Raw genomic sequence first — 15,005 nt, 5'->3', positions numbered from 1 at the left:
CTCCTACCCAGTTTTAATATTGTTGTTGCAGATCTATTGTTTTTACTGTATTACTGTATTTTATTAATTGTATTTTAATAATTTTGTAAGTCGCCTAGAGTGGCCATTGGCCAGATAGGCGACGAAGAAATTAAATTTATTATTATTATTGTTATAATGGTGGGTGCCCAGAATAAACATGGGCAGATTGGACAAAAGCCACTGGGTGCAATCCATTAAAGGGGGCTTTACATAAGATACATAGAAGTGTCTTGTGACAGTTTACACACAGGCTTCATGTGACTAGTTACATGGAAGTATCTTCCATTTAGGGGATTTATAATGTATATTCAACTCCAGGCCTCCCTAGAATCCAAATGTACAGTAGGGCCCCGCTTACCGGCACTTCGCTTACCGGTGTTCCGCTAATGCGGCAGCTTTCATTCCCCGTTTCAAAGCCGATTTTGCGCTTTTGTGGCATTTTCGCGCAACGCACCACATTATGCTCAATGGGGTTCTGCTTTACGGTGATTTCCGCTTTACGGCGGGGGTCCGGAATGGAACCTGCCGTATAAGCAGGGCCCGCCTGTATGTGCTTATGTTCCATTTATCTGAATGGTGCTTAAGGTGGCCTAACTTTCACTGGATTGTACAAGCATTGCACAGTAAACTTATCCTTGAAGTTCTGTCCTAATGCAATGCCTGTCAAAGTGAAATGCAGTCTAGTTCTAAGCATTTTTTACTCTAGGTTTCACTGTGTTAAACACGGTTTGCTTCCAGTTGTGTGCATGTGATTGCATTCTTTTCCAAGTTTGCCGCTGTATTTTCAAACTTCTGTACCCACAGCATGCCTAGATTAAGTTAACTGTGTCTGCATTGGCACAATGCTGGTTGGATAATGACTGCTGATTTCACAAGTTCAATATTAGGAGATAACTGCATACAGCAAACCCAGTTCCTATGTATTTTCTGCTCAGCAATTGTGCTGAAATTGTGGCTTTGAAAAGGTAATTCCAATAGAAATGAAAAGTAAACTATGTTAGTTGAAACATCATTTCTTCCATGTGAAGGAGAACCATTCTCCAAAATAGATGGCCTGAACCTCTTACAAAATGTATCAGTAGCTGTAAAATGTTTAGTGGTTGTTTTATGGCACTGATTTGTCATTTTTATTTTAACTTGCATTCCAGAAACTTTTTAAAGCTCCTTATATGCTTAAATCCATGGTAATCACAGTTCCATCTTTTATGAAATGCTGTCTTAAGGCGCTTAGCAGCACTAATAACAATATTTCTTATCTGAGCACCTAAAACACTAGGTGCTATACTGGGTACATGCACAAACAGGTCCCTGCCTAAATAGCTTGTTATATAGACAACAAAGACATATAATTGAAACTAGTGGAAGAAAATAAGAATGTCAAAATTAAAAGCATAATAACTTGGTCATAGCTTAAATAGGTGAGCCTTGTTTAGACAGGCAAATAAAATCAGTTAACTAACTGTAAGCTGGCAGTGAATTCCATAAAAAGGAGTAAAAAAGAGGAAAGAGCAGAAGGGTACAAACCAGAAAGACGAGTATTAGGCTTAACAAACAAGAGAAACAGCTGAACACAAAAGTTCAAGATGAATATATAGAAATTGAAAGAGTTATACATTTATAAAAAACAAATAGCATACATTTGGATCCGAAAATCCTGCCAAGGAAGCAGAATTTGCTTATAGAATCATAGAATAGTAGAGTTGGAAGGGGCCTGTAAGGCCATCAACTCCAACCCCCTGTTCAGTGCAGGAATCCAAATCAAAGCATTCCCAACAGATGGCTGTCCAGCTGCCTGTTGAATGCCTTCAGTGTCGGAGAGCCCACTACCTCTCTAGGTAATTGGCTCCATTGTAGTATGGCTCTAACAGTTAGGAAGTTTTTCCTGATGTCCAGTTGAAATCTGGCTTCCTGCAACTTGAGCCCATTATTCCGTGTCCTGCACTCTAGGATGATTGAGAAGAGATCCCGGCCCTCCTCTGCATGACAACCCTTCATGTAATTGAAGAGTGCTATCATATCTCCCCTCCGTCTTCTCTTCTCCAGGCTAAACATGTCCAGTTCTTTCAGTCTCTCCTCATAGGGCTTGGTTTCTAGTCCCCTGATCATCCTTGTTGCTCTCCTCTGAACCTGTTCCAGTTTGTCTGCATCCTTCTTGGAAGTGCGGAGACCAGAACTGGACACAGTATTCCAGATGAGGCCTAACCAGTGCTGAATAGAGGGGAACTAATACTTCACGCGATTTGGAAACTATACTTCTGTTAATGCAGGCTAATACAGTGTTTGCCTTTTTTGCAGCCACATCACACTGTTCACTCATATTCATCTTGTGATCAACAACAATTCCAAGATCCTTCTCACATGTCATATGGCTGAGCCAAGTATCCCCCATCTTATAACGGTGCATTTGGTTTCTTTTTCCTAAGTGTAGAACTTTGCATTTGTTCCTGTTGAATTTCATTCTGTTGTTTTCAGTCGAATGCTCCAGCCTATCTTTCTGTCTTCCATGGTATTAGCTATGCCCCCCCAATTTTGTATCATCTGCAAATTTGATAAGCATGCTCTGTACCTCCTCATCCAAGTTGTTAATAAAAATGTTGAAGAGCACTGGGCCCAGGACCGAACCCTATGGTACCCTACTCGTTACTTCCACCCAGTCTGAGAAGGAACCATTGATAAGCACTCTTTGAGTACGATTCTGGAGCCAGCTGTGGATCCACCTGATAGTTGTTCCATCCAGCCCACATTTAGCTAGCTTGCTAATCAGAATATCATGGGGCACTTTGTCAAAAGCTTTGCTGAAGTCGAGATATATTATGTCCACAGCATTCCCACAGTCTACAAGGGAGGTTACCCAATCAAAAAATGAGATGAGGTTAGTTTGGCAGGATTTGTTCTTCATAAATCCATGTTGGCTTCTAGTAATCACTGCATTGCTTTTAAGGTGCTTACAGATTGACTGCTTTATAATCTGCTCCAGAATTTTTCCAGGGATTGATGTTAGGCTGACTGGTCTGTAGTTCCCCAGTTCCTCCTTTTTGCCCTTTTTGAAGATAGGGACAACATTAGCTCTCCTCCAGTTATGTTCATGAGGTGCCACTCATTTCACCCTTCCTCTGATCCCCAAGGCCTAGAGGAAGGATGAGGGACATGTAGTTCTACACATGCTTCTGGGCTACAATTCCCATCTTTCCTGACCACTAGCCATGCTGGTTGGGGGTGATGGGAGCTGGAGTCCAGCAACATCTGGAGGGCCACAACTCCCCATCCGTGCTCTAGAGCCAGCATCAAGGCACTGTGAGGAAAGGTGGACCAGGCCATGCACACCGCCATCATAAAATAGAGGTTCCTTCTGCTTACACAGTGGGATCTTTGGATCCAAGTTAATACCTTAGATTGCAGTGGCAATTTTTCCAAATCTTGTTGAAAGGAATTTTTAAAAAATAACATAATATTTGTATTCAGGAAAAAAAAACAAGTTGAGTGGCAGAATTCAAGAAATAGGATGCTTAATATGGGAAAAGAGAATTATAATTATCCAAGCTAGCCAAAACAAGAGAATGAACCAAAATGTGTGTACAGTCCACAGAAGGGAATTAATGAATTTTGGCAGTGGTAAACTACTAAAAACAGGATTGTGCAGAACAGGATGTGAAAAACAATATAATTTTTGCAAATTTTCTGAGATAATGTAAATATTTTTGTTTTGGTGATCACAAACTAGGTTATCTTCTGAAAGGCATTGATTTCAAGCACATTTTAATGTACAATATTCAAGCTTAATGTGATTTAGGCAGGTGAGCAGCAGGAGCACCAGATTGCTCCTAGTATTGCCTTGTTCCAGCATCCGCTACTGTGTAGAGCAGGCACAACAAGCTCTGACGTTCATGGTGTGTTCTTGTCTTGGGATCGTTCCTCTCTTTTAATGTGAGTGCACTTCAAAATCTTTGAATCTTGTTTTACAGTGGATAAGCAACTGAAATCCTTGGCTTCTCTTCTTCCACTCTACCGAGGTTTCAGTGGAGTAAAGGGAGGGAGGAAAAACTGCTTTGGAGCTGCTGGCAAAAGCATTTACATTAAGGTAGGCAGCTAATGTTTTATTTGTAAGTTCGGTACATTGCAGTCTTTCTTTCTTTGTTTATTTGCCTTTGTTTCTTGCCTCATCACATGACTGCCCTCGTTTTTCACCTTAACAGTTACAGATATTATTAACTTCATCCGTGCGAGAGAGTTTGCTGGCACAATCTGGAGCCCTGTTTGCACCCAGCCTAAGCAAATTGCAAAGCATTGCAAACTGTTGGCCTTGATTTGCTTAAATATCTCTTTGCTTTCAAGGTGCCCATTGGTACTGTGGTTAAAGAGAACTGTACTGTTGTGGCTGACCTCAACCACCATGGTGAGGAGTATGTTGCAGCCTATGGTGGAGTTGGAGGGAAAGGCAACCATTTCTTTCTGGCCAATGACAACCGAGCACCAACAACAGCTACTGAGGGGGAACCAGGTCAAGAAAGAATTCTTCATTTGGAGCTCAAGACTATGGCCCATGCAGGGATGGTGAGTATGCCTTTTTCCAATAGGACATTTGACTCTGGAGGAACAAACCATTGTTATTAGTATGGAAAATCTCCATAATTTGGGGTGGGGGAGACAGGTGTTAAAAAAGCTAGTCTTCTGAATAATTTGCACTGGTGTGTGTGTTACTTTGTCTTGCCTCCAGAGTCTTGCTTGAATATGTTGGTTTGCAAGCTGATGATGTTCATGGTAGCAACAGCCTGAAAACTTGGGTTTGTCTTGTCTAGCCATTATTTATGGCATGTAGCACATTGGCAGAAAGAATGGGTCTTCTAGATACTGTTCTGTCTTTCCAGATGGACCTACACAGAAGCCTGAAGGCATGCGGGTGCAGCTTTTTTACAAGCCATGTTTGTGCGCAACTATATGTTAAAATGCAATGGTTTGTGTCCAAAGTAGCATTAACTACCAGGTCCCATCTGCACAAGGATTTCTGCTTGTGCAGCAGGACTTCCTGCCTCTCCTCCCCTCTTGCACCCTCTAAATCTGTTCTAGGGGTTCCCCCAACCCTTGAGTAGATTTGGAGAGGGAAGGGGGAAGCCCCATTGTATAAGTGGAAATCTTTGTGCTGATTGGACTTGTTCGTTGGATACCACCCAATGTTTTAGCTTAAGGCAAACAGTGACACATTTGATCAGTGTGGCCAGAGATGGCTGCCTTTTTAAGTAATCCACATGCTGCTATTTATTCCAGGTAGGATTCCCTAATGCTGGGAAGTCTTCACTGTTGCGAGCAATCTCCAATGCAAAACCAGCCGTGGCTTCTTACCCGTTCACAACCTTAAATCCACATGTAGGCATTGTCCGTTATGAAGGCTATGAGCAAGTTGCAGGTACAGTTTTGTAAGACTTCATTTCTTATGCTTAATATATTATGCTCTCTGATTGTAGCCCTGGAGATAGGAGTGGAACCACTGTGAGACAATGCCCCCAACAGGGTAGCACTCTCCTGTCCTGATCCCAATAAATGTCATCAGTCAGGAAAACCAAGGCAGCTTCCTTCCTTAAACCAGGTTGGCAACCAAACTGAACGTAATTGAGAAACTCCCCCTTCCTCCAAGTGTACCTGCAGTTTCCCAGACATCACCCTCTGAAGCACCTTACCCCAAAGAGGGATGTTCACAACTAGGCAATAGTTATCTAGTATATCTGATTCCAGAGAGGGCTTCTTCAGGAAGAGCCATATCATTGCTCCTTTCACAGTGGTCAACACCACTCCCTCTCATAAAGAAGCATCAAGCACTCCCTTGACCCACCTAGTCAGACCCTTCCAGCTAGATTGCATAAGCCAAGATGGGCAAGGGTTGAGTAGGCATGTTGCTATTCGCTCCGTTCCCAAAGCCCTCTGCCTATGCCAGAAGACTTGGAAAGGAGTAGGAGTGGAGTTGGTAGGATAAATAAACACTCTAGTAAGCCAAGCCAATATTTGTTGACCCAGTGATATGACATTAAAATTATCAATGTTAGAAGAGGCAGCTGAGCATAGTATGTAAAATTAGGCTAGTTTATTTCCATAGAAACTACTGAATGGTGTTGCAGATACATATTTTCATTTTAAATCCTGAGACACAGAATTAATACCTGCTATGAGTGAGCATCTGCAAATCCATTCACCAGGGGTGTGCCCCGGGGTCTCTGGGCAAAGGATTCCCAGCAACCTCCAACAGGCTCTCACTTGTGCTTCAGTTGCTTCTGCTATGTCTTATCCAAACCTCTGCACAAGGTAAGACAAGAGGGTGCTTCTCTACCAAGTCCTCATTTGCAGTACAGTTTGGAAAAATTAGAAACAACAGGAGGGCTCTGGGGTTGTATCCAACACAGGTATCTTGTTACTGCAAGGGCTTCCTCCTGCGTAACAGAACTTCCTCTCCCACTCCTTTCCCTGTGGCTTCCCCAATCTGCTCCAGAGGGTTGGGGAACCCCCTGGATGTTTTGAAGGTATGTGAGAGACAAGGAAGTCCTGTTACACATGCAGTTGTTCTTTTGCTTACAGGATGACTTTGTTGGATACTACCCTTGCTATTTCATACATCCTCCATACCACAGCACAAACTAGAGAAATCCCTACCTCTCTCTAAAGCCCTCTGCATATGCTAGAGGTTCTGAAAAGGGGTGGGGGTGGAGTTGAAAGCAAGGGCAAACAAATGCTGGCTGCTAAGCCACTCCAATATTTGTGGACCCCTGTAGTATGATATTCAGGAACAAATTTATAGGAGCTCTTCCTACTCCTGTCTGCTGGGTGCTTCTAGCTTTGCTGCATGTGCAGATGGTGTTCTTTGCCTCCTGGATGGATGCTGCCTGCTGGAAGATGCTGGTTCAGAATGTTAATGAGCATGTTGCTGGCTTTTGCTTTCTTTTTCTAGTTGCTGATATCCCTGGGATAATAAAAGGAGCCCATCAGAATAGGGGGCTGGGCTTAGCCTTCCTAAGGCACATAGAACGTTGCCGCTTTCTTCTGTACGTGTTGGATCTCTCAGTGTCTGAGCCCTGGACTCAGCTGCAAGACTTAAAATACGAGCTGGAACAATATGAAGAAGGCTTGTCAAAGAGACCTCATGCCATCATCGGAAATAAGGTGGATCTTCCACAGTCAAAGAGCAATTTATCTCTCCTCAAGAAGCAAGTGGAACAGAGAGTCATCCCATTGTCTGCTCTGACAGGGGAAAACCTGGAGGAATTATTTTTGCACCTGAAAGAACTGTATGATGAGTACGTCAAAACAGGAGAAGCACAGAGCCATGAGCCCATCAAGTGGTAGCTGGCCCCAGAGGTCCTCTTCAGCCACATTTTGGTAGAAAGCGGGTGGTGGGGTGGGCAAAATACTTTGATTTCAGAATGTGTATCTGTATTGGGCAGTTAACCATAGAGTTTTCTCCCTATCCCCAGCCAAAAGCTAAAGCAGCACACAGAAATAACATTTTTTAAAAAATGGGAGCTAATGACAACAGAGCATGATTCACTACTAGACACAGGCATCTGGAGGAACAAAGAAAATCTGATATGTAGTCATGTAAGAATTATTCTCATTTTATAACTCCAATAGCAACTGAGTCCTAAGACCAGGCCAGATAATCCTGGTTCCATTCAAAACATGGTGTAAAACCTGTTAGTTAAATTAAGATAATTGCTGCTGCACTCTGTACTACAGGTCAACCCCTTCAATGATCTTAATTTATTTACCATGAGCGGCTGCTAGTAATGTTAGCCTATACCAGTCACTTTTCCTCTTATTCATATGCTTTAGAATTAGATGAATGGAATTGAGTGATGTTATATAGAGGAGTAATCGAAACTTGCAGAATCAGTGCTTTTAAAACTAAAAACATTTCCAAGCAAAATCAGTATTTTCCTGTTCTCTTCAATTAGAAAAAACAGTCTAGTTTCTAGGAATTTCTATATAAAAATGTCAAAATAAGTTCCATGAGCCTATGGGGAATAAATTTACATAAATAAATGTCTCATCTGTAACAATATTCTTAAAACAGGTTTTGTTTCTTTGTGTTGTCCCTATTTTGGTAGCTTGAAATTCCAGTTTGTGTCCTTGGTTTAATTAAAAGCCTAATTTTTATGGTGGTGTACATTTTCATATTGATACCTCAACTGGAATCCTTTGTCTTGCTGTATTCTTACTTCTCTCTGCAAAAAATAAAACACAGTATCTAATTTGCCTTAAAAAAAGGCAAACTAGTGTGATGTTTGTCACATAGTTCCTGCTTGTATAGCTAATTAAAAAAAGAAAATGGCACAGGAATGGGAGTGCTTGAACTGATTTGGGACTGTTGTCTCAGTCGGGGCACCCTACACCTGCTGTCTGCAATGGGGGGAAAGCTGCTTTTGGCAGGAATGGGAGCTGGCTTCCCACTGCAAACAGCATTGGGAGGAATCTGATTCTGTTCAGGACTGCAATGGGGCCAAAGCTCAAAGATCCCCTCCCCTGACCCCACAATCCACATCCATCTTGAGGCACCCCCACCCCTGCACCAGCTATGACAAATGCCACAACCAATTAAGCCGCCAAGTTCTAATGAACAAAAGACTTGGTAGCTACTTGTATCTCCTGAAGCTACATTGTTCTTTAGTAATGTGGCTTCTTTGTGATTCCATCATCCATATTTCATGAATGGAGATGTTCCTCCCCGACCACATAAAAGACTGCCTTTAATGAAACAACAGAATCTGCACAGCTCATATGCAAGTCAGACAGTTATTCATCTTTTCCATACAGAGTTGTACACTTCCAGCATACATTAGATATGGTACATTAATTGCTAGAAGCTGCAAACTTGATTTACTCCAATGTTTGTTTTTAGGCTTCATTAATGCTTCATCTTGACTTGGACTTTTTTTAAGCTAGAGGGGTTGTCTCTGCATGTTTTGAATATACTGTGTTAAAGTACACCAACAGCTCTTCAATGCCACCACAATTCATGCCAACAATTTGTGTTTATAAAACTAGCTTTTTGACAATCATGGTGGTGAACTTTTTAAACAGGCCAGGTGGACTATTAATTTTCATGTTACTATTGATTAATATTTGGTGCCTGTTGTTCTTCTAGCCCTGTCCATACAGAAATCACACTTTCACTGAAATAAGTATTGTGAGGAGGAGCACAACTGATAGCAATATAAGAGTGGTCTCCAACAAAGTCATCCCGTTAGCACGACTTCTGCCTGCAGAGCAGGGCTTCTCCCCTTATCTTCCCCTCCCAAATCTGTTCTGGGGTTTTCCCTCGCCCTCTAGAGCAGATTTGGCAAATGAGGTGCAGTGCAGGGAGGGGAGAGAGAGGACCCTTGTGAAGGCAAAAGGTCTTGCGCTAATGGGACGTCACTGTTATATATTCTACATTCATTCAATGGACAGTGTGAGCATAGTCAATTCTTACACAATTGGATTGGGAATCCTGGGGGGGAAATTCCAGTCTCAGGCCCTATATGTGCAGTTTTACCCATGTAGGCTCTGTTCCTACCAAAGGTGTGAAGGCTGAGAGTGGGAACAGCCCAGCAATTCTGCCTCTCTCCTGTGCATTCAGTGAATGTGTCCAGATCTTTCTGTGTAACCCTTAGTGCTTGAAGCTGTTGCGTGTGCGTGTATAGATCATACAAGGATGGAATCCAAGAGTTGCATAGAACAGGAATAAGCCAGGCCAGGCAAGTTTCTTGTAAGAGTCTTTACTAGGCAAAGACATTAGACACAGTTCTCTTCACAGACAGCTTTTCCCCCACACTGAGCTTTTCCAAGCATCCCACCTTATCAGGCTTCCCAGCCAGCTACTGACCTTGGCAAACCTGGCACTCTGTTCCCACAGCTTAACCCTTCTGCTTCAGGTTTCACTCTCTTTGCTAAAAAACCCTGTCTGTGAGTCTCACAGCATGCGTCACTGACCAACAGCCCCCACCTGAGACTCACAGATTACAAAACTTCATTGTTCATCATTACATTTCTACAATATTAACTTTTCATTACAATACATATCAGTACATGGTTTGTTTTCTTACAGTTTCTATTTACATTTTTCAGTTCAGTTCTTGTTTCTTTATTTCTTTATTCACACAGGTTTTACAGAGTCATTTTTGTTCACTTTTATTTGATAATACATTTATATTTCATTCCTCAACACAAAACTTCCACATGAGATCCATTGTTTCTTTATCTATTGGTCCTTCTTTTTCCCATTCTACTGGATATTTATCTGTTTCATTATTCTGTTGTGTAACATTAAATGTGAATCTCTGAGGTGGTTGACCTTTCGTTTTTCTTTCTGATCTCCTAACATTATCTATTTCCATTTCTTCCTCACTCTCTATTTTACTTGGACCTGCACCTGTGTCTGCACTTGTACTTGGCATTTCTGTATCTTGCATTGCCATGTCTTCACTTCTCAGCCTTTTTACAGTACGTTTGCCACCGTGTATTAGATCAGTCAATGCAGTTCTTAATGGAATTTGCTGCCCAAAAGGAACATCTGCTGCTTCCTGCTTGCTTGCACTATCTAGGATAACTGTTTGACTGTCTCTCCAAGGTTTATCTATCACCTTTATGCTTCTGCTTAACACTACTTGTTGTTTCTCAGGCAACCAAACTCTATAATATGAATTCTGAAATCCCAAAATGCGTCCTGCCTGAGCTCTTGAGCCTAATTTACCATGCCTTTTCTGTTTTGCAATATGTACCCAGCATTTTGCCCCAAAACGCTCTATGTGTTTCACCCTGGGCTTTCTTCCAGTCAACTTCTCATAGGGAGACATGCCTATTGTTCTGTGCATGAGACGGTTCTGAATATAAACAGTGTACAGAATACATTCACCCCAATAAGTGTTATTCATATCTGCATCTGCTAGCATGGCTCTCATTGAATCCTGCAATGACCGGTTCCTCCTCTCTGCAGTTCCGTTGGAGGATGGGCTGAAGGGAGCAGTGAGACTCTGTATTATTCCCTTCTTTTCCAAATATGTTTTAAGTGAATTACTGGTAAATTCCCCACCTTGATCTGATTTGATATTTTTGATAACAACCCCATATTGTGTCTCTGTTCTCTGTATAAATGCCTTCAATTTCTCTTCTGCTTCACTTTTCTTTTTCAATAAGAACACATGTGTAAATCTGGAGAAGTCATCCACAATCACTAAATAAAACCTTGCTCCACCTTTTGAGCACTGGAAAGGTCCAGCCAAATCCACATGTATGAGCTGATAGGGTTCAGTGGTCGTGCTTTCACAGCTCTTATTTACCGGAGTCACAGTCATTTTTGTTTTATAGCATACTTCACACTCATCCACATGCTCACAATGTGTTAATTTCAAATCTTGACTATGCTTTGGGGTGTTTTGTACCTTTTCGAAATGTGTGTGTGCTAATTTTCTGTGCCATTCATGGAAACAATTATCATGTTTATCTTTATTAACTCTTATCCAAGCACACGTGGGTTTATCAAGATTGCACTCAACCATAAACATTTGGTTCTGTAATTTCCCTTGCATGCATATTTCACCATCTTTTCTCACAAAACATCTATCCCCTTCAAATGTAACTTTACAACCTATTTGAGCCAATTTTCTTACTGATAGAATGTTATATTTTAAACCAGAAACTAATAACACATCTGTTAATATAGTTCCCAAAGTACTCAACCTGAGCGTGCCTTTTGCAATCGCGTCCTGAGTCGATCCGTCAGCCAGATAAATCTTCTCCTGCACCGGCTTTGAAGTGTAAAATAAACTAGAGTCTGTGATTAGGCAATTAGACGCTCCACTGTCGAGAAGCCACTTAGAGTTAATGAGTTTATTGTCCTCCTTAGTGACAAAGTTCACGCTTGTTCTCTGACTTCCAAAGTCCCTGTTATTCCTCTTCTTTAAACAATGTCTCTGTATATGTCTTGCCTGCTTCTTTGATTTTGTTGTTGTTGTACAGCCACAGTCTCTTTTAACTCAGTTTTCTTATTCTCTTGTCTTCTATTCCACTCTTGTTGAAGTTTCTGTTCTACAAAGTCCAAATTTAGATTTCCGTCTGGTAAGCTTTCCAGGCTTGAGACCGTGACATCCCATTTTTGATCAAATGAAGATAACAGTATATAGACCATCTGAATGTCACTATGATGCACTCCTCTATCTTGCAGCTCAGCATTTAATCTACGAAATTCAGCCATATGCTCTGTCATAGCCACTTCATCTGTAAAACGCATCTGATAAAGTTTCCATGCTAAACACAGCCTGCTCCCAGCAGTTTGCTGCACATGAGCGGCTCTTAGCTTCTCCCACATCTGATTAGCTGTCGGCTCATTACTCACCAGCAACAGTTGTGAATCAGACAGCCCCAGAGTAATAAAAGCCTTCGCTTTCTCGTCTTTCTTCAACCACGCTGCTGAAGGAGCTGCCGGAGGGGGTTTTTCTACAACATCATTCAAATCTTCTTTAATCAGAACTGCTCTCATTCTCCATTTCCAGCTGGAGTAGTTTACAGCATTCAGTCTCTCCATCGGCATCCCGGATAACAGGTTTCCAGCCATGTTGTCCACTCTTACTTGCCTCTTTCTTGCACTTTGTTTCTCTCTGCAACAACGTCACGTCAACGCTCTCGAACCCGTTACCTTGTATGATAAGCTGGGCCCATAACCCCTGTTGCGTGTGCGTGTATAGATCATACAAGGATGGAATCCAAGAGTTGCATAGAACAGGAATAAGCCAGGCCAGGCAAGTTTCTTGTAAGAGTCTTTACTAGGCAAAGACATTAGACACAGTTCTCTTCACAGACAGCTTTTCCCCCACACTGAGCTTTTCCAAGCATCCCACCTTATCAGGCTTCCCAGCCAGCTACTGACCTTGGCAAACCTGGCACTCTGTTCCCACAGCTTAACCCTTCTGCTTCAGGTTTCACTCTCTTTGCTAAAAAACCCTGTCTGTGAGTCTCACAGCATGCGTCACTGACCAACAGAAGCTTGCTTTTTTTGTTTTAATAACTTCAAGCAGAGCAACTTCCAGTCCCAGGTGCACATTTTCTGAAATCATACAGTGAATAGCGTTTCTCTAAAGTTATCCTTTAAGGACATTGTCACCCCAAAGAACAGTCAGTTCCCATAAACAATTGGCTCTCTGCAGATGAAAAACTGCCAAGGGTAACGCATTACCCTAGGTGGGAATGGGTCTTTCTATGTGGAATATCACCTTACCCCAAACTGATGTTAAAGGATGGGGCAAGCTGCTACTCCAGTACAATTTCTGCTTACAGGAATTTCCTGGAGATGTTTGAATAGTTCGTGTTGATGCAACTTGTGGCTCAGGGTTCATTTAATTCTCCCCCACCCAGTCTATTCAGATGACCATTAATGTTTTGGCATGGATATCTATGTATCCTGGTTTCACAAGATAGTTGCAAAACAGACTCTTGATCATTCTTCCCCCCCCCCCCAAGATGTAAAACCATGTTACCCCTGCATCACCTTTGCCATTTGCAAATAAATACAAACATATTAGCCTTCGGTGTTAGAAGAGCAGAAGCCTGCAGAAGAATAAAGGAATAGAAGACTACACTATGGAGTCTGCTTTAATGGAGTTCATCTCCCCCACTGCCTCTATCAATAAGCCCCTGCATGTCTGGGCTTCAGTGGCAAAAGAGGAACGCTGACTCCTGGCTCCTCTGCCTAGAGTGGTGGAGATACCTTATGATAACAGAAATGTGGTTTCATGGACGCAATTACCCTATTGCAGCTAGCTTGAGGGTTAAGAGAGTATGCAGAGTACTGCCAGCTCAGCTTACTATTAACAGACATTGTAACTTGTTTTAACTGTTTTTAATATGGAATTTTAAACTATTGTAGCCCACACTGGAATCTGCTGGTGAAGGGCAAGTAATAAATTTAACAACTATTGTTGTGGAAGAGGTTGTAAGGCAGGGCTGGGGAACATCTTTGGCCCTCCAGATGCTGCTGAACTATAATTCCCATAATCCCTGATCATTGGCCAGGGTTGCTGGGACTGATGGGAGTTGGAGTCCAGCAACAACTGGAGGGCCAAAGGTTCCCACCTGGTCTAGAGGGCCACAGATTTCCCATCCCTGTTATAAGGCAATTAATACATTAAGCAAAACAGGAGGCCTACAATGCCATACAGAATTCAGTGTGCTTAAGTGCATTCCTTTCAGTGGGTTTAAGCCTGGTTCTATGAGCACTATCCAATCTAAGGCACATGAAGAACAAGAGGCACCCATTTTGTGTTCAGCGGCATCACTAGCGGGGTGCGGGAGGTGCGGACTGCACCCAGGTGACACCATGAGGGCGGTGACACCCAGAGCCGCCCCATTGTGGGGCAGGGCGCCCACGCCGTTGCCCAGCAAAGGAGCTGAGAAGTTCTCCGGGTCGGCGTCGGAGCAGCCAACTCCTCCTCGCAGGCGGGCGGGCGATTGGGCGGGCAAGACCGGGAGCAGCGAGGGAGGTGCACCGGCATTCTCAGGCCAGGCCTGCTTCTCCAGCTGGGTGTCCCTTCGGCGCGCACCCTCCCAGGGGCATGGACGGGGGTGGCTGGCCTCATGCACACGCGTGCTCAGCACAAGATTTGGGGGCTCGCCAAGGGCCCCCCGGCACCCAGTCCTGTGCGTGCCCAAAGCAGGCGCCCACTCACTGGCGGTGAAGCCGGGACGGGCCTTCCACCGTCAGCCTGGAGCGCGTGTTAGCATCTCCTGCTCAGTGTGTGCGCGCACGTGCAAGGCTACCCACCCCTGTCCATGGTCCTGGGAGGGTGCGCGCCGGAGGTCCGCACCCCCCTGCACTCCCACTAATTTAAGAATAATGTAATCAAACAGTAAAACAATACGGGATACCTCTAGAAGTCCTGTCTTAAACAACTTCTCCAAAAGCCTGCTGGAATAAATAAGTCTTCATCTGTCGACGAAAGGACAGTAAAGAGGGGGCCATTCTTGCCTCCCTC

At 43.1% G+C, this 15,005-nt stretch overlaps 1 protein-coding gene across 3 annotated transcripts in view; it reads left to right on the top strand.

Annotated features, from left to right (window-relative positions):
- The window catches only part of MTG2 (mitochondrial ribosome associated GTPase 2), a 31,484-nt gene extending 23,215 nt beyond the window's left edge, over nt 1-8,269 (top strand). The window contains exons 4-8 of one of the 3 annotated variants that reach the window (XM_061631084.1): nt 3,984-4,099; nt 4,354-4,572; nt 5,284-5,422; nt 6,162-6,312; nt 6,953-6,978. In XM_061631084.1, the coding sequence (XP_061487068.1) occupies nt 3,984-4,099; nt 4,354-4,572; nt 5,284-5,422; nt 6,162-6,312; nt 6,953-6,959 (632 nt within the window). In that variant the 3' untranslated portion in view covers nt 6,960-6,978. Of the gene's footprint in view, nt 1-3,983; nt 4,100-4,353; nt 4,573-5,283; nt 5,423-6,155; nt 6,313-6,952 lie in introns of all 3 variants that reach the window. The other 2 variants (XM_061631083.1, XM_061631082.1) reach the window with 2 other exon arrangements.
- The last annotated feature ends 6,736 nt before the right edge of the window (nt 8,270-15,005 follow it).

This window comes from Rhineura floridana, chromosome 6 (genome assembly GCF_030035675.1).
Source record: "Rhineura floridana isolate rRhiFlo1 chromosome 6, rRhiFlo1.hap2, whole genome shotgun sequence".
Lineage (NCBI taxonomy): Eukaryota > Metazoa > Chordata > Lepidosauria > Squamata > Rhineuridae > Rhineura > Rhineura floridana.
Note: the sequence above shows the minus strand (reverse complement) of the source record. Positions and strands in the feature narration are given on the sequence as shown.